A 25,785-nucleotide genomic window follows, 5' to 3' on the forward strand; every position below is an offset into this window, starting at 1 on the left:
TCAACTTTCATTATTCTCATGTTTCGTGACATTTCGATCTCGAATTCTACTTCTGTATTTTCCGGAGTTTGTGTCTGAAAAATACAAGCATTATGAAAGTGACATCCATCACGTGGAATATTCATTACGTCACTGGTAAATACGACCGTTTCGTATTATGATTATGAAGATGATGAATTCGCGTTTTTGAAATATTGAAATAATTTATGATGATGATAAATGAATTTAATGAAACATTTATCATGATTGTGTCTCGTATAATGCCATCCCGATTTTATAATGCTGTATATATGAACATTGTATTACGAGCATTTCCATGTAAATGCTCTGCAATATTTATGAAATTCCCCGGGTTTTATTACGGATATATATTTTTGCCAGTGCTAGGTCCGCTAATGAAAGGCTCGCATCAGTTTTTGAAATTTGCCCATAAAAATCGGGTGTTATTGATCAATAACATCCTGTTTTGTCACAAAGTTTGAAGCTGATGTTATGGAAATCAGGCCAGACCTTCGTTTAATGGGAAAGGAATATTGAAATTCAAACTGTTTGTTTCGCCCTGACTATTTCCGATTCTCTCTTGGCATTTTCATATATCTGCTTTATTCTTATCGGAATGGATACGGGCTGGCTACGAAAGATATTAGGCGCGCTCTTATTGCTCATCGAAATTATTAATTGCTTTAAGCGCCCAAGGGCAGGGAGTCATGCCAACGCCTTGGAGGTTCCTGATTGGAGCTGATGCTATTTGTATTGCACTGGTACACGAATATGAACATTCTAGCATCCTGACAGAAGTTTGAAATTATACACGAATTTCATACATGTTGGTAGTAAGGAATAACTTTTCAAAAACTGGTTTTGATAATATTCGATGTACATGTAACTATAAATATGTGTGTACATATATTTATATATATGTATACATGCATACATATATACACACATATATATATATATATATATATATATATATATATATATATATATATATATATATATATATAATAAACTTTATTGTATTGTGTGTTTATACATGAATTAGTTTTTGAGTTCTTTTCAAAAAAACTTTTTTTCTTTCTAAAAGAAAAATGCCAGATATATATTATAATTATGATATTATTGTTGCTAAACGTCCCTTCCATTTCAAGTAAGCCTTTGTGTGGTGATTTCGGTGAAAACATCCTTAAACTTCTACAGAACATTCCATTTAACTCTGTAATTGGTACTGGCCCTTAATGAGAGAGATCCGATTATTTTTACCCGAATGTTGATTACAGTATTACTTTATTCCCCAAACATATTATGTGCATCCTGCTAGCTTCTCTGGATGCTAAACTTTCCCGGATGGAGCTGGCAGATGTGGCGTCAAAATTCGTTGCCACTCACACGTGCGAAAATTTTCTTGCAGAGGTTCCAGGGACACCGGGAACACCCCGCGTCGTGGACAGTGGATCCAGATCTGTCAATATCACGTGGTCACCTCCGTCCCATGACGGCAATTCGGCAATTTCGATCTATCGAATTTTGATTATCAACAGCACAGGTGAGAAATGAAATTACTGTCACTCACTTTTTCCCCAGTCTTTGCCAGGATTACATCCGTTCCAGTAAATAAAAGTAATTTAGTAGACTGGTCAACATAGAAGCTGCATGCCTGTGGAACAGAGCATCATGTTTTCATGTATTGATAAAAAATTGGTGACTAAAATTAAAAGTTTTATAAAGTTATTTGGCTTTTGGGTGGTTTAATATCCTTTTTTTTTTAATATCCTTTTGTGGGATATGCACTTGATCAGGCTTATCTACATCTCTTAAATAATTCCTTCATGATAAACCATCTCCCATGAGTATTTGAATCATAGTATATTTACCAGAAGACCTGTCGTAGGTTGCTTAATAACAACAGCAACAACAACAAATACCTTGAATTATTTCCAGATTCTTGGATGAACGTTGGCCGTATCAAGACCATGGAGGTATCGAGACCCGTAGCTCGTGTTACAGGTCTGAAACCTGCCCACACTTACCTGGTAAGAGTGGTGGGCGTGAACTCGGTAGGAGCGTCTCCGCCCAGCCCTGAAGTCAAAATGTCGACCGCTCATGAGCCACCTACCAAACCAGCCTCCAATGTCCGTGTCATTCCAATATCCTCAACTAGTCTGAGAGTGACATGGCAGGTAAGGATATGTTAATATCTTATTTTAATTCATTATTCAAGCAGCTGTAGCTTTTTAACTTTTGGAAAAGAATGGGTGAGAAACCAGGTAGTGTCAACAATGGAGTTAAAGCCGAAAAGAACTGAATGAGAGGGGAAACTAATACAAGGTACCCACAGCCCCCAGATGGTGTCCGGACGGAAAGAGCAGGTCTTGGTTATTACATTGGGTATAAAGTGGCCAACTCGTCAGAACCCTTCCGATACCAAACTCTGGAGCCTTCAGCAGCTTCCCTCTACAGGCTGGAAGCGACTCTCAAATCACTGCATAAATTCACCAGCTATATGGTCACTGTACAGGCTTTCAACTCTGCTGGAGCCGGCCCTAGAACTACCCCAGTCTCTTCTACCACAGAGGAAGATGGTAAGTGATTGGTGATGATTTTTTCAAACTGTTTGCCTATTTCTTAATACTAATGTGAAAAATATTTCCCTTGCCTCCTGAAGGCAACCAGAAAAGCAAGGCTTTTCTGGTTGTTAAACCATCTTGAAAACGAACTCTAGAAATGAGAATACTTTGTTCTTTTTTTGTACCAAAAAAGGGGGTACAGTGCTTGAAGTATAAAATTCATAGTATTTTATATGATTACTTGCTGCTATTCATTCATTTTGAATTATGAAAACAATATATTTTGCTCACAGACATTTCTTTACTTATTAAATATATATCTTTGTTTCCCAATTAAAGTTAAAACAGATACTGAGCTTTTGGTTGTTAAAGAGTTCCACTGCTTAACCACGGATGGTCATTTGTAACGCATAACAGATGCGCATTTAACTACACCAGTGTGAGTGAGATTAATTACGTCGGAGATAAATTCAGAATTACCCCTGTAAATTGTGTGATATGGTAAATTGGTTAGAGGTAGGATGTAATTACGTTCTGGAATATGGAAAAATATCCTACAGTTACTTTTGATGCTGATTCGTGAAACACTATTTTTATTTTACAGTATTGATCGAATTTTCATTGCGATTCCAAAGAGGAAATATGACAGAACAGCTGAATTATTAACTTAATTCCCTTTTTCATCTGTGCACGAAAGTGGTGGTGCTTCTTGATATTTACTAAACTGTTAATTAACGGGAGCTAAACATTTTGAAAACGAGTATTTACTATTTTTAGGAACCCATTTGCTTGGGATGAAAGTAACAGGCACCATAAATGAGTAACCTTAACAGCCGCAAGAAACGTATGTTCCGATCAAATTAAAACCTCCTAATTCTGGGACACGATGCGCAGATCACCAAGAGTAGGCTTATAGTTTTTAGATAACAGAAAAGGAATATTAAGTTGCAAAATGTAATTAACCCCATATTTTCCATAGTGCCGAGTGAAGCTCCCAGAGACGTGCAGTGCACAAGCCTGTCCTCTACATCACTGCTTGTACAGTGGACTTCTCCTCCGCTTTTGTCTATTCATGGTATTCTGCAAGGGTACAAGGTTATATACAGGCCTGTTCATCCTACGAGATTCTTTCGTAAGTAGAAATTTTTTTTATTTCTTTTTGATGTATGTGGGTTTGAGATGCTTTATACATTCAGACAACGCGTTTTGGTTCAGTAAAGATTAATGGACAACATTTTGCTGCGAGCAGTCGTATTGTGATGACATTAAAAATGTTAGGTGACAACACGCCAATAGAATTGAAATATGAAGTTAATGAGTCTTGAAAATTCCCATCAGATCCCGACGATATCAAAGAGAAGACCATAGTAGCGCTGAGAACGCAACTCAATGGACTGGACAGATACACCAATTACAGTGTCACCGTTGCTGCATACACCAGGAGGGGCAGCGGTATACGCTCAGACCCTGTCTATTGCATTACTGAGGAGGACGGTAAGCTTTAATCTTGTTGTTTGTTTAGGTAATCCATGCACTTGTGTTATTTCTTTGATATTTTATTGACAGTACAGTATACCTAGCCGCTGGCTACATGTGTAGAACAACGTGTATATTTACTTCTCATTGCCAATAATTGTCCTGTTGTACACGTGTCTTTCAGAAATACGAACGGTTTTGTGGTGTTTTACCAATTCTCTGGTTCTTAGTTATTGTTTCCTTGGGTTGTGCTTATCAGAATATTTTTCCTTACAGTGCCAGGTCCCGTTGAATCGGTGAAGGCACTGGCGGTGGACAGCCAGAGCGTGTTGGTGGCATGGAGGCCTCCTAAGGCTCCTAATGGCATCATAACCAAGTACACTGTCCACCTCGACCATCCGGACCAGCAAGTACGCCATTGCGCAACTCTCAATTGTAGAACATTTGCCGAATTACTTAGGATCAAAGTCAGTGGTGGTCTGTTTTTTTATAATTGTGTAATGATAAAGGCACTTTGTGAGGAGGCTCTTCACGCTTACTCCACGAGCTTAGTAGATGGCAGTAATCAATCTTTCTCCCTTCAAGGAAACTAGGCTTGTAAAGATTGCACAGTATTGGTTAAGGTTTCCCCATCTAACTTCTATCTGGTAGTGTAAACAAAACGTGACATTCTGTAGTTGCTTTGTGTAGCTGTGCCAGTTATAGAAAATGACTGTAATTGGCCTTCAGTAACTTTTGCTTACTCATATTTTGAAAGACTAAGATTGTAATCCTGTGGTTTCAAAACAAAATTACATAAGAAATTTAATGCTGATCTGTAGTTATGGATATGCTGCTGACTTCTCATTTATCTCCATTTGGTTTCTTTTCTGTAATACAGTAGTTGTATATAAATATAATTCATGCTATATTTCTTCACCACTGCATGGTAACTAAACTTCAGTTACAATAAGGATAAACCGAGACAAAATCTACTTGTTTTGACTCTGTAGAAGTATAACGATGTAAAGTTGCTAATGATGATCATAATAGCTTTGACATTCATCACTTTACTTTAATTTTTGCTTGGCTTTGCAAAGAGCAGCTCAGTGTTATAGGTCCTCTAAAATACCAGGAAGCAAAGGGATATATGGATTTAACTAGTAATAGCATGTCATTGGGAACTACTGCATTTGAAAATTCAAATATTTTGCTTCTTACAGAGCTTAGGTGTTTCATTTTAGGTTATTTAGAGTTGATTAAGGATTACCACATGTATTGTCTATTCCTATGACATTCTTTCCCAGATCAGTTGGGAACAATCGTTTTTAAAAGACTAAACACTAACAAAGAATTCATCCCATTTTAGTGCTTACAAGTCAAAATGAGTTTTGTAATCAAAGCTCAAACAAAGCCTTTCATTAATGAATGATATCAGCTAGTGCATTTGCCCCATCAGGTAGCACCTTCTTCCTCGTGGGGTGGTGGAGGAGGAGCATCCTGGGGCCTCCCTGGATCAAGGTCATCTGCGGGATCATCGTGGGATGTGGCTGGAGTTTCTTCCGAGACTGGTGGGCGATCATGGGTAGTCTCTGGCTCTGAACGCCAGTACCTGGTGGCCAATCTGTCGCCCACTTCCACTTTCGGCTTCACCGTCAGGGCATCAACACTCGTGGGAGAAGGTCCTCCGGGGACTAGGGTCACTCAGAGGCCAAGGCCTGATGCTCCTGCAGCTATCGCATCTTTCTCAGATAAGACGGTGATTGTCTCGCTTCAGTTGCAACTTTTATTCCATTTTTCTCAGCACTGCCGTAATCATATGTAAAGATGAGGTCTCACTAAACCTTTTTATTTTAATTAGTTGTTCTTTCTAACTGTAGGTAAAATCTGTCTGTATAAGGTCACTTTCGTTGAGAATATAATTTGGTGTAAGTTAACATTTTTCAGGCTATGTTTTTTTTTATTAAAACCGTAATGTTTCTGACTAATTATTTCTAATGTAATAATAATTATTCATAACTTGTCTTCTCATTCTCATTAGATCGCTGTTTGGGGAGAAGAGCTAAGACTTGCTTGTCGTGTTGTGGGCAATCCATCACCCGTGAGAACTTGGACGATCAAGTGAGTATTGAACGCTGAATGGCAGAATTTCATAAGTGGAGAGGGACAGAAAGATAGATGATGATGATGATGATGATGATGATGATGAAGGAAACATCATGGTTAGGAGAAGTCGACGGGAATGTGCTTCGACCGTTGCTGAAAATGAGAAAAGTCTTCAACTATTATAGGCTCAGCATTTTTCTCTACATGTAGACATCATAACGAATATTTGATTTATCCATATGAAAAAGTTACCCCTTTTCCCACGGATAGGTTATTGCTCTATCATTGTCTTTTTCTGAAGAATTTGCTTAATAATCTTCGAATTATTTTCTGTAACAGCGGGAAAGTTGTTCCCTCCGGCAACAACCGCATTAAAGAATATCCAGATGGGAGTCTGCTGATCACAGACGTGAAGGCAATCGACGCAGGGAACTACACCTGCACAGCCACCAACATACACGGCTCTGACGCCATCACATACAGCGTCACCGTTCAAGGTAAATGGTGTCCTTTGCTGTCCTCTTGTGTCGTACTTTAATAGATTCGGATGAGAGGAGAGGAAACACAGCAGTTGATAGTGTTTGGGATGACTGCATAAATAGATTGTAAGGAGAGAGAGAGAGAGAGAGATTTATTCGTACTGTATGTTGAAATATTTTACATAATTGCGTTACTTGGAATGAATAACGGCTATCGTATGTTGGCAATGTTTATGCTAAAATGATAAAAGGCATTTGATTTAATAACCATCGGAGCATGATTACTTGAATGTCAGCATGCAAAACAATTACTCGAATGTCTCACATCCCGTTAAGCAAATATTTTCGCTGAACGACTCCGCATCCAATTAAAAATCAAATGTAACGTAATTACTGATCGTACACAGAATCTCGTTACTGTTCGTTTTAAAGGTATTAATAAAGTTAGTTTTACTGTGTAATGAATTTATATTGTGAGGAAGCAATCACACGTTCAACCAAGATTCTTTGCCTGTTGGTTAGATGGAGAAACATTGATATGATATAGTATGATAAGAGATAGTCTTCAACCGTCATTCCCCTTAGGGAATTATTGTCGCTGGTGCATGTCACGAGGTGCACTGTAGGCATTACTAAGGGGTGTTTGCAGCGTTCCTTCGGCCATTAGATAACCCACTTTTCAATCTTTTACTTCGTCCTCGTTCCTGCTTCCTTTCTTCAATCTTGCTGTCCAACCTCTCTAACTATTATTTCTTGGTGCAACTGTGGGATTTTTCCATAGTTCCGCCTTAGATCCGTGTAATTCATCTGATTTATTTCCTGGGTTTTTCTTTATCTTGCTGTCCGACCACTCCAACTCCCTCTTTTAAATGTCTTATACGCTGAACGGCCGAAAGTGCCCCAGTGCTTGGCTTGACAGCCTAAATTTCATAAAGTCAAATCAGTCGACAGTCATTTCAATGCAGAATTTATATCTCAGTGGGTGTATTAGCTTCCGCAGCATGTTTGGAACGTCACTGTCAAAAATGCATGACCTGCCTTTAAAAAAAAAATCCAGGATGCATTAATGCAATTAAAGAAATGAGTGATGCAAAGTCTTTTCCATGGTTTGTTGAGATTTCTGTCAGTCTCAGTAACATGAGGTTGTGATGGATATGCAACGAAATTCAAGGAATATTCGCTACGTTGTCGGCTTGTTTTTTGCAGTGCACTTTGATCTTTAGAGAGAAGTAAGGTGCAGTTTTTTTTTTTTTTTTTTTTTAGAGTTGTAACGCACTTTACAGAACCCTTTCTAGCTTTACTCTCGCAGTGTCTTTTGCCAGAAACAATTTCCTTATCAACAGTTGATAGCAACAATCGGATGAAATATTAAAGGGTGGTTTTAATTGAGGAGTCCTGTCTTGCTTTTCCAAAGCAATTATCTTTTCATTCCTCCAAAACAGATTTAGATGCCAGCACTGTCATCTTTTAAGGCTAAGGATATCGATGATAATTGCTTTAATCGTGACAAAACATTCGTCTTTGTCTATTTCAAACTTACATTTAGTCCTACTTATTGATGTTTGTATACAGGTAATTAGTGTTTGTTCAATAGGTGTATCAGAATCTTTTTAATGAATAGCATTCATTGTTGTTCTTATGGTTTTCTTTCATATTGTGTTCTTTCATATTGTGTACAAGTACCAAACACATTTATCTGGTTTTCATCATTTTAATTCCATAGACATTAAATTTTAGTATTTTGCGTTTATTCCTTTCAAGGTGCAGTGCTTGGGATTTTAAGTAATTAGCTGTAGAAGTTTTCATATTCACCCAAGAATACTTGCCTTTCCCAGAGGTAACCTGACAAAGAAATCGAATGGGTAGATTATAATCCTAAAACTTGCTCAAAAGATAAATAATGTTAGAATGAAGTTGCTTAATGCTCTTTTGAATAACATCTAAGGTCATCTTTGCAGCTTGAACTGACCTCAGTTGGCCTTGCTTGACCAACCCTTTCATCTTTTGCCTTATTATTTGCACGCAGCTTCCAGGGATCAAGGAGGTAAGTGCATTATGTTGCATGGTTGTCTGCATTGTGTTCAGTGGCACTTGCGCTGCGTTATCTGCATTTGTAACGTGCCGTGAAGATGAATATGTAAAACTATAAATCGTGGACTTTCTCTGCTAATTCCTCTTTTGTATCCGTGCAAACTATTTATTAATTATCCTCGAATCTAGAAGCAAGATTACTTTTACTTAATTTTCAGGAGAAAATGGGCAGTTGCATTTTTTATTTATGGTAAAATTTTAATGTTTTAGTTGTTCATCACGAATAACATTTTATATGTAACTCTTGAGTAATGTATTGAATTCCCCCATCTTGTTGAAAATAGTGCCACCATCACCGCCACGTGTATATGTCTCTGACGTCACCTCAACCACAATCACTGTCCGATGGAGCACAGCCAACGCTGGAGGAGCGCCCATTCTAGGTAAGGTTACTATTACGCAAATCTTGCAAGAAATGAAAATCTAATGTTGTGAAGAAAAAGGGACATTCTCACTGTAAAGTTCAGCGTAATTAAGTATTCTTTTGCGTTAGTAAATAAACTGGGGAACCTCAAATACTCTTCATTATTGCCGATCATTGAATGGTGCCCTCAGGTTATATCTCTGTCCATCTCGTTTGAACTGACGGAATTTTGATTTTGCCTCATCAGGTTATTACCTGCACGAGAAAAGGGAATTCGGTGAATGGCGTCGGATGGAAGTACCTGCTGATGCTGATTCCTACACCCTGACGGGCTTGCAGTGTGGCACAAGGTACCAGGTGTACGTTAGTGCGTACAACCATGTCGGGGTGTCACAGGCTAGTGATATCATTCCCACCAAAACGCTAGGAAGAGGTAAGGCTTTGTTAGCTTTGAGTGTGTGTGTGTGTGTGTGTGTGTTTTGTCTGTCTTAGTGCGTGTCTGAGACAGGCAGACAAACAAGTAGAGAGGATTGTATTGGGTTGAGTGGACATCCATTCTACAGCAGCACGTTAGTGTAAAATTATTTTAAGTTTATTAGGGAAATATCTGCTGTAGCCTTAAATAATAATAATGTTTGACTATATGTTATCACCTTTAAAACATATTGTGATTGGAGTACATAGTTCATGTTGCCCAAATGTTCCACCACACTTTAAAGGTATGTCGAACTAGACGATCAAAATTTTATATGGCTTTTTCACTCTCCTTTTCAGAACCCGTTGTTCCTGCACAGTCGTCGTTGCTTCGCGTGAACGTGACTTCAATAGCGTTAAACCTTGCTGCGTGGCTCGATGGTGGTTGCCCCATCACCTCTATGGTTATCGAATACAGGGTGAGATTACGGATGATTTTGTGGCCTACAGTATTTTACATGCGTTTATAAACGTCCTCCTATTTGTAGGGGATAAATCCGTTGGGTGTAGAAGTCTTGGAATGTTTCTCTTGTTTTGCTGTTAAAAGCTATTTCAAGACAATAGAAGCAGTAGTCTAATGATCATAACAGTCATATAAGAACAATGTCAGTACACCTAACTAACGGAATCCAGACTCAAAGAAGATTTATTCGACATAACTAATTTGTTTTCCGTCTCTTATCTTCCTCTTTTAGGAGCGTGGGATGCCCTCTTGGACACTGGTTTCCAATCACGTTCGCTGGGATAACACGAGCGAATTTTTAGTGTTGGACTTGAAACCAGCAATGAGATACACCTTGAAGGTGACAGCTCATAATTCTGCTGGATCGTCCATTGCGACTTATCCATTTACTACTCTTACTCACCTAGGAGGTGAGTTAAAAAAAATGGGTATATTATTGGTAGAAAGAGAGTTGAGTTGATAGAGGTACTCTTCCAAAATTTTGGGATTGCGTTTATTATCTTTACTTTTCAAGGCCTATGATTTCAGACGGTGGCTCTTCCCTTGATTTTTTCTTCTTCACTGTAACTTAGAGGCGTAAGCTACATTCTTATGAAATGAAAAAAAATATTTCATTGAAATTTGTGTGTAGGTCTTAAACGTGTTCTTTCCACGCAGTCCTTTTCTTGAATGTTACTGCAAAATTCAGCTACTGGTAACTTTTACTCTTACCAGTTAACTAGACTTTCAAAGCTTATCCTTACCTCTGATGTACTATTTATGCGCCTCTATTTTCAGTGTAGGTATAAAACCATGCCGGAAAAACAAATTTTGACAGATGTAAAATTTACTTTACTTTGTTCAGAGTCATGGCAAACTAGTAGCATGAACTGGTGGCAACTACAAGAGTAAAACGTTTCATGCGGTTAGAATTATGAGTAAGAATAAAATTCAGTTTTTATTGACGAAAATGGTCTTCACAGAACATCACGATTTTATTTTTTACAGAGAAGCTTGAAGTCTTCTGTTTAAGTAACTGTCATATCTTTCCATCTCAAGAATTTGCTTCAAAGTTTTATGAAATAGTGCTATGTGCTTTCTACTTTAGCATGTTGGTATAGCATTTATCGTCTTTTTTTTGTGTTACTTTTACGTTTTTTAAAATTTGTATTAAATGGTAAGCCCTATTGGAGCCAGATATTTAAGCTCCGAACAACAGAATTTATCGCAATTTTTCCTTTCTCTTTTACAGCAACATTGTCACCTATCGTCCACGATCCCGTTGGCGTTCCTCCTTGGTATTTAGATTCACATGTTTTAGTAGCAGTAGTTATCGCTTGCATTTTGGTGCTATTAGCTGTTTGTGTGGCTGTTGCCTACACTTGCCGCAGAACTCGCACGCAGACACAGACTTACAAAGGTACGTTTCTTTTTACGGCCAATGTTCTCTGCTGCTCTTATTGAATATATTGCATGGAATTCAATCATGTTCTATTTTACCGTCGGCGGCAAATGCAAAAGTTGCTTGTTGGGACGGTTTGTGAGGACAGTCACTTATAGAAGGTAAAATAAGTCTGGTAAATGTACTTTCTCTTGTGTTATGTACGGTCCTTGATAATGAAAGACTCGCTTTCACACAGAGGTAAATCACGTACACAATGACTTGACCCCTGACTCGGGGCTGACCTCTGATACTATGCTGGGGGGTCACAGCCTCGAGATCCTAGAGGCATACACACCTTCGACTTTGCCCCTGGGGTCCTACGATGAGATTTCACCCTACGCGACGTTTAGGATGCCCGGAGAGAACAACAAAACGCCACCTCCACCGCCCCTACCTTCGGTTAGTCACTGGAAAAGCAAAGTATTTGTCTTCCTTCTTCAGGCTTAAGGACACCCTCAACTGGATCTCTATATGTAGCTGCTTTATTTATTTATTTACTTTTTGTTTTGAACACAATTTTGATCAAGTAAATTTGGTAACTTCGTGTAGGAAAAGTGAATCGTGCCTTTCAGTCTCAATGGTAATACCTTTTGATCTAAAAAAGAATTGGTATTTTTTATATTTATTTCTTTCTGGGTTTAGCCTGTTTGTGATTGTGTACAAAAGGTATGTTTGCAGGAACGGAATAGTAAGTGCTTATTAATTTCGCAGGCCTAACCAACACATCTGGTAAAGTTACTCAACAGGTAGTGAAAGTAAACCTCTTTATTTCAGTGTTGAAGGTTCGTACTCCTGTGAAACAAGGTTATAAGAGACAAGGCGAGTTTGTGTAACCGATTAATTTATTTTAATGGGGATGGATATAATAAATATATTGAATATCAAGCTTAGTAAAAAAAAAAATAGCAGTACAGTGAAATCATTTTGCTGGACACAGTATGGTTAAAAAAAATTGATTTCACTGTATGAGATTGTCCGCAACAAACATTCAACTCGGGGAGATATTTACCTTAGTTACCCAAAAATTAAAGGTTTTCTTTTTATAAGTGAGGTATAGAAAACATTTTCATGGGAGACTATGAAAGATGGTAGTGTATGTAATATATAAGTGATATTTAGTTATTTGGTTTTCTTTCCCAGAAGAGTTACATATTAATGTGGCATAAGCATTACAAGTCAGTCAGCTTTAGCAACCCTTATGACGCTTTAGCTGAGTGGCGTCAACAGTCATTTGAGTTTTCTGGGCACTTAAAATTTTCGGTTTTTATTTATTATCCTTAAGTTGTTTTAGTCATAGATTTCCAAACGTCTAGGAACCAAAGAGAAAGAATCCTCGTATTCTTAAGGCACAAGCAGTAGATAAACATCATGTCCATCTTGTTAGTATTGAGGATCGTTTCTCTTACCTACTTTCTCAAATAGCGTGCTGACACCAACTCCAGACTGATGCCCTCCCTCCTACAGCCCGTGGCGAGTGTGGTGGAGTCCGGATACAGCCGGGTCAAGAGAAAAGGGCCACAACTTCCTGACGGAGGTGAGAGTATTCACCAAACCCCACAATGCCTCCTGCACCGCTGCTAACACTCGCAAATTATCCAAACACTGCCCCATTAGGGTTCAGAATATCAATAAGATGATACAAGTGATATTTAGAGACACAGTATAGATGAATTATTTTATTTACTCCGCTGACATTTCCATTTTTACACGGGCTCAAGAGCCTGCACACTTCCTGAATACAAAGTACTGTTAAATAAGTCTCTATATCTTGTAAGGACCTCGAGTCGTAAAGGAATTAGAATAAAGCCACTCTATCTCTCTCTCTCTCTCTCTCTTTGTCTATCTCTCTCTTTCTCTCTCTCTCTCTCTTTCACTTTACTCGGTTTGGACCAGGTTAACCCCTGTGACCTAATCTAACTGAAGGAGGAGATTTAGAACTAATGCATTTTTCCCAAATCGTTTCCCTTTTTCATACTTTTATGTTTCCGTTGAAAGTTCAGCGTTCCCCGCCAGTAGCTCGTATTTAATGCATTACTTCCTTCTTGATATTCCATATCAGTAAGCCCTTCAATACGGGTGTTTCACCTTTGACTTTGTGGTAGACTTATTTTTTTAATGAGCCCCAACTTTGCATCTCCTCCTCCACCCACCAAGAGCCGCCTAAAGAGAAGAGAATCAATTTTAGTTTTAGAAGAGAGAAGAATTTTATTTATGGAAAAACACTAGTCAGTAAGCATTTATGATGTACATAGCGAGATATTGTTACCAAATAAATAGAGAAATTTATGCATTTTATATAGATTTATTTTCTTTATCATACAACACGACACCCTAGGTTACAAAGTGGCTAGTCATGACTAATCATTAGACCCTATAATTACTATATAAGCATCTTGGATATAGCCTAAGAGTGGCCTTTACTACTCCCGCCCCTATCTTATTAGTATGATCCCTTTCCAAGCCTCCCAGTCCCTCTTTTTATTTTCGAAGCTTTATTTGCCCCAACCACTATGACGCATGGGTAGCTCAGATACAGACTTAGAGAGCATTGCTCACACTCATCTAGTACAGCACTAACCTGAACCAGAGAAGTACACCAGGCACCTTTGTTCCTGATCCTGTCATTCTCCTGCACCCATCTGATTTTAAAAAAAGAAATAAATAATTCAGTGGCACTCACCAGGACCTTGCTACTTAGGCCTACTCAAATCCTAAAGAAAAGCACGTTAATCCTCTGCCGATTCCTTCATGCACCGTGCTTCCTGTCAGCCTCAGATTTCAAGCCCTCTTCCCTGGCAGCCCTGTCTGGATTTTTCAATCACTTTGAACTAGATGCCTCCACTAACTGCAGTCATAACATCATTTCGACCTCAATTTCTTTATATGGTGCAAAATATCACTGTCCTCCTTCTATGACCTTTGTCACCATCAGCATTAGTTACCGCACATGGTAACCACTACCCGCTACAGTCACCTGTCCTTCACCATGACCTGACCTGATTACACCCTTCCAAGACCTTCCTGCACCCGTTTCCTCGACAACTCTCAACTCTCACCTGCCTACTACAACTTGCATGCTGACCCTTTGCGCGCCTCCAAGAAGAGACACCGAGCTTGGCCAGCAATATTGAAGTGGGCGCCATTTTGCAGGCCTGCCGCCGACCTCTCGTACAGCTCAACCAGACCACACCTATGATAAGAGCAACAAGGCAGCCAAGGGCAAGAACGTCTCCAGGTGCCCCTCTGTTACAGAGAAAGGTGTGTGTGAGTGTGCGTGCGTGTGTGTAAGTGCAGAACCTTCTCTTTGTCAAGGTTCGAATCATCTGCACGTGCTGCTGCTGCTGCATGCTTTCAGAGACTCCTGGCAAAATCCAATGCACAAGAGAGCGTTCACGGTTCCAAAATTTTGTCCCTCGCTGCCCAAGAAAATAAGTTAATATCGTGACCGCAGTATTGATGGAAAATGCAGTCTGGAACACGATAAGAGAAAAAAAGAACTGCATGACCGTAGAAGAATACTTGACGTCCATGAATAAAATGCATGTATTTCTGCGTCTGTCACCCATCATTAATAGTAACGTGCTTTTGATGAACATTTTCTGACATATATGTTATGTGATGCTGTTCCGTATCGATTTCATGTCTTCATATTTTGAATCATGAGAGGAAATGGTTCAGAAAAGAAAGCCAATAACATTAACATACTTATCCTTCTAAAATGTGAATTTATTCTGTTTTGCCATCCAGATCTGCTGGATTTTCTTTGCGATTTCACTCTTGTCGTGAACTCCACCAGAAAATAGAGAGAGAAAAATGTAGCCTCAGCTCTTGTAAATGTTTCGTAGGTGATATGACGTCTGTAGACAGAGAAATGCTTCTCATTTCTTCAGCGGCTGATCTTAACGCTTCCGTGAAATGCTAAGCGTTTCAACTTACTGGTAGCACCTCTGATAAAATTGCCTCTTATGATTGTTTTTCTCACAATTTATCTCTAACTTGCACATTCAAAATCACTTCCCATAGCAAATAGTATATACCCGGCTGATGTTGTATGAACCGTGATGTATTGTGAAAGATTTCTTGATAGGTTTTTCCTTATAAAAAGGGGGGAAATCTATTCAAGATGTATATCCTTCTAGTATTCATGAACCGATTTGAAATAGCAGATTATCACTCGTCTTTCCTGATGCTGTAGATTACATTTCCCATGATTTACTTTTTGGTCCTTAACTTTTACTGATTCATGAAATTTGAATAGATTACTATCCATTATGTAAAGGTGAAGAATTAGATCATATCCAGAACCATAAATGTCTGCCCTGGAGTCAAAGCTTGCTAAATAAAACGTGATTTAGTTCCGTGCAAAAAATACTGCTTTAGACTTCTGAAAAAAAAAAGTTAGGAGATGAGTGCCAAGGAAAAAATGAAATTCTTAACTGCCGTATAACTTCATTTGGCATTTATTTGATAAACAGAATTGGTCAGAAATTTTCGATTTAGCCAAATTTATCATGTGCCCGGTGAACTGCATGTGAGTGACTGCTCCAGTCTGAAGTACTTTAGTCTGTAGTTGCCCATAGGATAGCATGACCGTGATATCAGTAGAGCTGATAAGAGGCTTATAGAATCAGTTACATAAGTAGAGCAGTTTGTTTGCATGATGTAGAGCTTCCTTAGACAGTATCTTCGAGATATTCTCTTTGGCAAAGTTGTCCAGGACAATCATGTATTGAAATGTGACGTTTCATATATCTGAGGAATTGTAGATTCAGTTCATCTTACCCAATCTACGGATTGCTTGTTATCATTCCTCTTGCTCTAGTTAGTTCACGAATCCCTTAAACCCCTGAAGCAGTTAACTTTTGTGTTGGTGTAACACGTTCCAAGATGAACAGTATTTCATAAGGTGATATCCCAGAATTTTCTTTAGTAACTAGAGCAGAGGAGAGGGAGCTGTAATTTTTTTGTGTAAAAACTAGTGAATTTGATCTTTTATAGTCATGCGTCATGGGCACGCAAGGACATGTCTCCCAGCAACCCAATCTTTGTGAACCACTGGAGTCTCAAGAACTACTATTGCTTGCGTTGGTTAATGTACAAGCAACACATACACATATATTCTTTGGTGGACATTGTGTTATTGAAATTTGACACTCACCTGAGGCACGCTCTTGATATCTTGTTGAACAAAAATACGCTGTAGAAGCCTTTAATTTTGGTGTTTGAACCGTAGTATTTCTGAACCACTGTTTCATCCATTTGGTGTGCATATATTTTATTTTTCAAGATCTGATATTGCATTTCGAACGTTCTTTAAAGGAAGAATACTCTGTATTATGTGTAAGATAGGTTCACGGTCTGATTGAGGAAAATAATACATCCAATCACTTTTTTTATGTTTCGTATAAGAATTTAACCTTTTTCAAAGAAGTTACTGTATTCATATCTTGCCATGTTTTATTTCATTTCAAAGGCGAGGTCAATTCTTTGTAATATCTATTGGCTTCATAGCATAAATTTGTATTACGTGTGGTAAAATGTGGCCGGAACGAATGAAATAAAGCCTTTGAAGAGATGTATAATGGGAACGGCATTAGATGGGTTCAGCCGAATAGTGTTATACTTCGGTAAAATGGAAGATTCTTTTTTAAGTTTTATGTCTATTGCTTTATTTTTATTTTCAGTTAAACTTCTGTAGCTGTAGCTTGTTTTCAGTTAAGTCTTCATTCTTACTTATCGCTTTTGATGATAAAATGTAGAATACACACTGCTTCCCTCAACCTCACAAATTTTAAAGACGAGAATTCTAAATCATCTCGTTGAAGATCTTAAGTCAAGACCCTGTCTCCCTCTTATCTCAATTTCTCTCTGTCTGAGGCGAGTGGCTACATAGCGTTAAATCAAACACTCCTCCCAGGTAACCCGGTTTTGTCATTATAGAAGGTGGTAATGTTAAAGAACCCTTTGCTTACCAACAGCTACCAGCAAGGAAGCCAGTGGGTCATCTGTGACGTCAGTCAGCAGCAACCACGAGGAGCTTGTGAGAGCGTATCATGCCCACGCTAATGATACACCCACGACGCCTGAATCAGGCCGAAGAAATAAATGTGGTGAGTTTTTAAGCTTTCTCTGAAAAGACCTACATATCTCTTACTGTTATTGCCTATCATCTTTCTTTCTCTAGTTTTTATTCTTTAATGCAGATTGTCGCTTGTCAGTTTCTATTCTAGCATCACTACAGGAATTGATTATATAGAAGATACAGTTACTTAAGTCCCTCCAGAAGCTGATGGCAAAGAATTGAGCTTTGTCCAATCGCTTTCTTCTTGATTTTTCCCGCAGGTGTTGCGACAAGTAGCGAGGTTACCACAGAATCAGATACGACAGCTGAGCCCGACTTGGTCTCATTTTGTGCAGCTATTGGAAATTCTCGCGCTCTGAGGGTTCCTGCGCTTTTCAAACCAGGTCAGTGCTGGATCTACTACAGAACTGAAACGCGAGCTAGTAGGGTGACGTATTGAGTCATATAGGCTAAAATATCAAATGAAACCGGGAGAAGATATTTTAGTACAGAGATTAAGGTGGATGTAGTTTATATTTTGACAGGTTAGTGTACCTTTAAAAAAAAAAGAAATTGAGGTTAGGGCCAAAAATGACTAATGGAAAGACAAGTAAAAGAAGGTCCGTTTGTTAAAAACTATATACGATACTCTGCCGATATTTTAGTCATGGAATTTGATTGGAATCATGGTTAATGAAACTTATTAATTTGTGGTTATTGTGTTCATGACATGATTCTACGGAGTGACATGAAGATGGGGCTGGTTAGGTTTGCCCTTACGTCCCTTTAGTTTGAGTTATTTGTTGTTTTCATATTATATCAGCCACATTGAAGTTTAAGTTTTACCTCTCATTGTTCAGTGTATATTGTAACCGAAGAACTACACCTCCCAGCATTTAGAAGAAATACTAGTATCAACTATCTTTTACCTGTTCACTGACCTGCTGTGTAATAAGTCAGATGATGAGGTGATTACTTGAGGTCATTATATATCCATTTAGTCTTTATTATTATGCAAAATAACAGTTGGTCAAGAAGGGAATGGAAGAACTGTACGGAAATTTAGTAGCAGTTTGACTGGTGACGTTTTTGTCTTGTATTTCAAATTATATATGATCTACAACTCTTTGCAGATAGAATGTACACGTGCATCTGTTCATTTCATTTGCAACGTAACCTTGACTTTACGCATTCTATTTATGGTCTGAAGTTGTTAAACGCTCTGATAAATAAATCTCTTCCAGCTGATGGCGACTATTCAACCGTGGCTGACATGGTCGGTGGTCGGTCTCGCACCGAATCAACAACGAGTCACGAGGAGAGCTCTGATGAGGCCAAGGGGTCCCGCTCTCATAGGAGACCGCCCAGGGGGCAAGAACCTAATGCCAGGCAACAAGGACACAGGCCTTCCAGAGGGGATCCTGATTACAGTTACGCCAGGCCTGTCAAGAAACAGGGGCCACCGCCCCCACCTCTCTCTTCAACAGAGAGTAACAGGTATTGAAATTCTTTCTTTGCATGTAACGAAGATACTGGTTAGGTATAGAAAATAGATGATGGTTTTGTATTTGTGAGTATGGATCAAGCCGTCCAATCCTATTTTATTAAGGCATGGACTGTAAGCTAGTCAGCCTTTATTAGTATGAAGTGAGAAAAATTTAGTAAAATGAACAAATTCTTGAAATTCTCTTCTAAATAATATTATTTACCTGTGCCGCTCCCTGCCTCAACTTTATGATTGTTTTATAACGCTCTTATTTAATATTAACATTTAACCTGGAGGTAATTTTTTCATGCCAAGTTTAAAATGTTTCTTAGTGAGAGTCACCAAGACAAAACTCTGTTTTAATTACCTCGGGTAACGAAATTGGGAAGAGGTGATGCTTTTTCCGTAGCCTGCGTTTAACATAATATCTTTAAGATATATTACCAGATTTGAATAAATCTTAAATGAGCACACTTGTTGGACGAACTTCTGCAGGTGAATAAATTCTGGTGCAGTTCGGTGAAGATTTGATTGTTTGTTGCCATCGCCATTGATCCTGTACCCCGACACAATCATAGTCGTGCATTCGTTGGTGAATGTTCATTTACTCACGCTTGTGTGGTCCTTGCAGAAGCTCTATACAAATATTAATAAAATACTCTAAAAGAAATAATTCATCATCATGTATTAACGCAAAATCTGTATTCAGATTATGAACTCGCTTTTAACAAATTAGCACTAATAAAGCAAGACCAGAAAGAATGGAAAGGAAACTACTAGCGCAAGGATATTTTGAATGACCGTGACATATTTCTCATTGTCTTTATCGTTCCTGTCTTCTGTAGTCTTGTTACGTGACGTGAAACCTCTGAAATAATGCGCACATCATAATATTCACGACGAGTGTTATCTTGGTGTCTGTGGGGTGTGTTCTAATAATGTTTGTTATGAGACTTAAAGACTTCCGTCTTGGCTATCAGTTTTTTTTTTTCACTTCGTCCATGAACTGATATTACTGACTTCAATCATCTTGGCAGCTTTTCAATTTTGTGGCAATCAATGGTTCACAAGATCTTCAGTGGCTCAAGAAGTCTCATTCCCGTGGTTATTATATCTCTGGGACTCTTGCGAACAATGAGGGTCAAGTTTGCTGTAGATGCGCAGGGAATATAAGGAAAGTAAGCGAGCATTTAGCACTGTACTGTCTTATAGCTAAGGACGTTTTATTTATTTTTGTGAAATGTATTCTAAACGAAAACTCTCTTTATAGTGCGGAGTATGCTGATGGCTGGCCCAGCGCTGGCAGTGAGGAGGCCTACAGTCGCAGGCACACACTAGAGTTCTCAGAGGCCGAATGTGATCATCCATCAGCAAAGAAAGGTAATATACTTAAGGTAGGGTGACACACTGAGAAAGTGTCAAAGGCTCTTGGCCCATTCTTTGGTCGAAGTTTTGATGTGTTGTCTTTATCTCGTATTATTTATAGATTCTCGTCCGTCTGTACCTGAAGAAATGAATGGAATATTTTTTTTTTTATTCTCTATGCTATATACGTTTATTAAGTCTTTTGGAGAGTGCAGATATGTACATATGCATATATATATATATATATATATATATATATATATATATATATATATATATATATATATATATATATATATATATATATATGTGTGTGTGTGTGTGTGTGTGTGTGTGTGTGTACATCTCTCCAAAAAAATTTTTGGGAATGCAGATATGTACTGTACATACACATATATACATATATATATATATATATATATATATATATATATATATATATATATATATATATATATATATATATATATATATATATATATACTGTATATATATGTTCACTGTATATATGTGTATGTACATAACTGCACTCTCAAAAAAATATTATATATATATATATATATATATATATATATATATATATATATATATATATATATATATATATATAATCAATAAGCTTCTAAACGTCCCTTAATATCAATTCGCTCTACCTCGGAAATAATATATTTTCATATATATATATGTTACCGAAGGGGAATTTTTTAGTTGATAATAAGTTCGTCGTCCCGTGGGCCCACGGGACGACGACGAACTTATTATCAACTAAAAATTCCCTTCGGTAAATATATATGAAAATATATTATTTCGAGATAGAGCGAATTGATATTAATGGACGTTTGTAGCTTACTGACTGTATATGACTCACGGTGATGTGATAAAAAGTCATATATATATATATATATATATATATATATATATATATATATATATATATATATATATATATATATATATATATATATATATATATATATATATATATATATAGATATATATATAGATATATATATATATATATATATAAGCACCATATAGAATCAGTTACATCTCATATCCTGTCTCAGTTTTCCCTGTATAGTAAGGAACCAACGGACTGTGCTGTCTATTCATTTGTTGATTTTCCTCTTTGGAAAGGTTAGGTGCCCGTATAAAGAACGTTTGATTAATATCTTTATAGCTGTCCTATATATTTCCCGTGATGTTTTATATTGCTTATCAGTTTTTTTATTTTTTTCTGTCAGGTGTTGAGCCCCTGGATCAACTAATGGTCGACCTCGAGATGGAGAAGATTGTTTTCGACACCGGGAAGAACCCGAAGGTTTACACCACCGCTCTCTGACATCAATTATAACCGTTATAAGCCTTGGGTTAGAGAGATTCGACGATTCTACAGTATACTGAGCCCTGATTCAGTGATTAAAAGTTAACAAGAACGAATTTCTCGCGAAAGAATCTTCTTCATCAGATGGTCATACTCCCAAGGGACCACCAAACCTGTTTATGTCTTTCTTTTTTTGTAACATTTTTATATAACGGAAAGTAATGTTGTTTGCTGTGGCGAGGTTGTGAGAGTGAGTGCCTGTGCTGTCTGGAAAGCAGCCTCATGAAAACAAGTGTTGTGATGGAACAAGATTTCGCTCTGATCTTCTGGATGACGTTTATTCCCAGTCTTATGGAAGTTTCCTCGGTCAGGCTCTGCTGGAAAATTTCGAGTTGAGTCGCATTGCTTGAAAGGAGTAAACAAAACCACCTTTGGTACAATCCATAGAGAGGGACAATGTGAATGGATAACTGCCTGAGGAAGGGAACCTTTTACAGGAATAGTTTTTGAAGGAGTGAGCCATTTACAAAGTGCTGCAAGAAAAAGACCACTCCCTATGGGCAAGGTGGACCAGTTGATATCCATCATGTATATGAGTGTGCTTACTGTTAATATCTTTGTGATTAATAAAAAAAAAAGTATGATACAATCATGTCGAATTGTGTATTCTTATAATTGCTCAATTATTAGGACGTCTTTGAGGGATGAGAAATAGTTGAGTGATAGGCGGTTTATGCTTATGTCTTGGTCATATCCTGGCCTGTATTGTGCTGTGTATATCAGTGGTAACACTAGACGTACTGACATTAAATTTGTAAATGCTTTAGATTTAAATTGTAACGAATATAATACAAAGTAAGGAAAAATGTATGTCAAGCGCAAATTAATTAAATCACCCCAGTATTCCAGTCGTATTACTTTGTGCTTTAAAGCATTTTTCTGTATTCGTATGAAAATCGTATCAGATCTAAGCCATATCCAAAACTAATGCCAATTCTTCCAGTAATTACAAAGATATACACACTGTAGTAGTGGCGAAGACGTTGTCAAGACATCAGTGTAGCTTGTGATAGGGAGCCATTGTGATATATTTTTGTCTTCAGACAAGTCGTTTTGTCCCAAGACAAGAAAGGAACGATAAGGATGTATAGAAATATTGTGGTCTAATGACTGTTGAATGATAGGCTTGTATTATTAAGATTTTAGACTTTTGTAAGAGATAACGTTTTATTCATCTTTTACATAGATATAAAAGAGAACTATATTATACAAGATTATTCATAAGAATTTTTTATGTAAATAATCAAAAGTATTCCATTTGATAAACAATCATTATACATTTAATTACCGGGTAGAACAAAAGGCAAGAAACTTAGTATAATTGGATCCATTAATTACTTTATGAATCATTAAAACTGTTGAAGTATGCAACTATATATATATGGGTTTTTATTTTCTTATTCATTTACGTCGAATTATACTATTTGTTGAAAGATTTATAGACCTACACATACGTTATATGTTTTAAGGGGCGTTAGTTACTAAGAGGTCATTGATTATAATAGATGTTGACAATAGCGTTATATTTTAATGTTAATATATAATTATTCGGTTAGATTATCTGGGAATGAACCGATTATTCACGTGTTTTACAGATATCTCATTAAAGATAATAGTTATTTACTTATTGTCACTCAAGACGAACTTGTATAGATAATCGGTGTATAGGAAAGCAGGGCTTGGTGTATATGTCTTTTGCAGTGCAGTTATATATATTTTTTACCTGTTTGTTAAATAGTTGGTTGTATGCAGAGCTTCGGAGTCGGTTCACGAGCGTGCAAGAGATGTTAAGGTTGGGACAGAAGTCGTACAGGTATGGTTTTTATTCAAAGGGGCTTCAGTACATGGCCTGCTGTATTACGGTTGTGGTGCTGTTTCTGGCATGAAATACAACAACAATATGTGATTCATACATTTTACGTGTAGCTGTAGTGTCGAAATAAATGGGTCCTAATAGGTTCTAATCTGTATATATTTTTTAAGGGAATGAGAGAAGACTTCATAAGAAAGGAATTCCTATAATTGATCCTCTCGGTGAATGTGCTTCTTTGAAATAAAAAAAATCTTTTTTAATTGAAGTCAATTTTTTTAATACTATTATTCCCTCGGAATTCTCTCCAGTATTCAAAAATTGTAATTTGTATAAATAGGTATATTGGCAGTTGGTCTTCATTTTTCATTAAGAAAAGCTCTCTCTCTCTCTCTCTCTCTCTCTCTCTCTCTCTCTCTCTCTCTCTCTCTCTCTCTCTCTCTCTCTCTCCGTACATTTGGCCAAATGCTACAAATTTCACGAGTTGATAGTATTTTTTAGTGAGGGTCATGTAGGAATTTCTGACTGGTCAATTAGGACCCATTTATATAATAATATTCTCCCTCTAGTTTAATACAAAATGAAAGTATTTGACAATCGCGCTGAACATTCAAAAGACTTTTTTTTTTTTTGTTATACTGAGCCAATATTAAAATAACTCTCTCTCTCTCTCTCTCTCTCTCTCTCTCTCTCTCTCTCTCTCTCTCTCTCTCTCTCTCTCTCTCACTTCTGATGTTGATGTACATTAAAGAAAACTTTCCAGTCGTAAAGCCAATGTGTCTCTTTAAGGATCATGGTTCAGACTTTATTATTATAATAATAGACTTATGTGGTGTGTTTTATATAAGATCCATGTTGAATGTGTAAATGCCCTGTTCCTTTTCTCCATCTTCTTTTCGATTTTTCGCTTTGCATGAAGTGTTGTTTTCAATCTGATTCTAATTTCTTGTGGGGGGCGGGGGTTGTATTTTCCACGGCAGAATGATGCTATAGTATTCTTTTTTTCCATCACGAAATTTTTCTCATGATCACCAAGTCTTCCCGTCATAGTCTCAACTCTCTCTCTCTCTCTCTCTCTCTCTCTCTCTCTCTCTCTCTCTCTCTCTCTCTCTTTGTGACTATTGCCGTTCGTCTATTCCTTTCATCATTCATTCATTCCATCCTGTTCCCATGTCAGTGGGATGACGGAGGTAGCTGTTCCTGGCCAATCTTAGGTTTGGTGACAAGCAGTTCCTGGACTAGTAGCACTTACAATTGACGTAGTTTATTTAGGTTCGAATAACTTAGTGGATGGATAACAGCTCCGTCGAGCTGTCTTATGTCATTCTACTCTAGATCATTTGCTACAGACAGATATTCGAAAGAAATAGGAATTTGAAAAGAGAAAACTGACCACTAGGACTGACAGTAAACGCAAACAGTTTTTAACTTTGTCTCAGTATAGTAGCTTAGCCACCCATTCAGACGTTATCACTCCCTTTTCCTGTAGTTAAATTCATTTGTTTTCGACTTAAATGCCGAATTATACCCTGAAGCAGTTGTCAAAATTTTCTGAGTGCGATTACATAGTGTCTACAATTCTCGACTTTATTTTTTTTTTAATGTCATAGTTTGTAAGCCTTACTTTCTTACGAATCTGATCTTGGGGGAACTTACTGGGAAATTTGATCACAAAGGTGGCACTCACGTTAGTTATAACAGGTACATCATCCTGCTGCCAAAATTTCATCATTTCTGTACCCAATGCCAGCAGCATTCGAAAACGGCGATATTTAAAAGACGACACCTTTATAGCTCATAGACGAAAATCTTAACGGCTTTGATGTTTATGTATGAGTTTAGACTCAGTCGAGCTGCTTCACCCATTCCTAAGATTGTTGACAGGAGTCAGAAAAAGCTCTTTCCCCCTCTTCGTTCGGGGCACAAACCGTCTCCTCCCTTTTCTCGCGATCATCTACCAATGAGCTTTAACTGTTTGGGATTATTTCCACCGCTGAGTGTGTATACATTGCAGTCATCTGTGAATAAGAATCCATTGAATAAATGTTTTAGATAAAGGCGGTTTGATTTCCTTTTGCGATAACTATAACTATATATATATATATATATATATATATATATATATATATATATATATACATATATGTATGTCGTTGTTTGTAAACCAGGCAACGATTCGAATCCTGGCGGGTCAGAGCAATAAAGTTAAAATTCCCTCGGGTGTAAGTTATTCTCCAGGTATTGTGGCATAATTTTT

General features: G+C 37.5%; 1 protein-coding gene across 10 annotated transcripts in view; it reads left to right on the forward strand.

Annotated features, from left to right (window-relative positions):
• LOC136838776 (cell adhesion molecule Dscam1-like) overlaps window positions 1-25,585 on the forward strand; it is a 470,432-nt gene extending 444,847 nt beyond the window's left edge. Inside the window, exons 20-42 of one of the 10 annotated variants that reach the window (XM_067104281.1) lie at window positions 1,412-1,546; window positions 1,942-2,180; window positions 2,339-2,582; window positions 3,547-3,699; window positions 3,906-4,061; window positions 4,320-4,510; window positions 5,482-5,781; window positions 6,064-6,143; window positions 6,468-6,625; window positions 8,634-8,651; window positions 8,983-9,081; window positions 9,310-9,495; window positions 9,837-9,955; window positions 10,232-10,409; window positions 11,231-11,398; window positions 11,619-11,821; window positions 12,845-12,956; window positions 14,573-14,680; window positions 17,401-17,532; window positions 17,765-17,887; window positions 18,728-18,980; window positions 20,240-20,349; window positions 21,579-25,585. In XM_067104281.1, coding sequence (XP_066960382.1) covers window positions 1,412-1,546; window positions 1,942-2,180; window positions 2,339-2,582; window positions 3,547-3,699; window positions 3,906-4,061; window positions 4,320-4,510; window positions 5,482-5,781; window positions 6,064-6,143; window positions 6,468-6,625; window positions 8,634-8,651; window positions 8,983-9,081; window positions 9,310-9,495; window positions 9,837-9,955; window positions 10,232-10,409; window positions 11,231-11,398; window positions 11,619-11,821; window positions 12,845-12,956; window positions 14,573-14,680; window positions 17,401-17,532; window positions 17,765-17,887; window positions 18,728-18,980; window positions 20,240-20,349; window positions 21,579-21,676 — 3,563 coding nt within the window. In that variant the 3' untranslated portion in view covers window positions 21,677-25,585. The other 9 variants (XM_067104284.1, XM_067104285.1, XM_067104286.1 and 6 more) reach the window with 9 other exon arrangements.
• The last annotated feature ends 200 nt before the right edge of the window (window positions 25,586-25,785 follow it).

Source organism: Macrobrachium rosenbergii, chromosome 5 (assembly GCF_040412425.1).
Source record: "Macrobrachium rosenbergii isolate ZJJX-2024 chromosome 5, ASM4041242v1, whole genome shotgun sequence".
Taxonomy (NCBI): Eukaryota; Metazoa; Arthropoda; class Malacostraca; order Decapoda; family Palaemonidae; genus Macrobrachium; species Macrobrachium rosenbergii.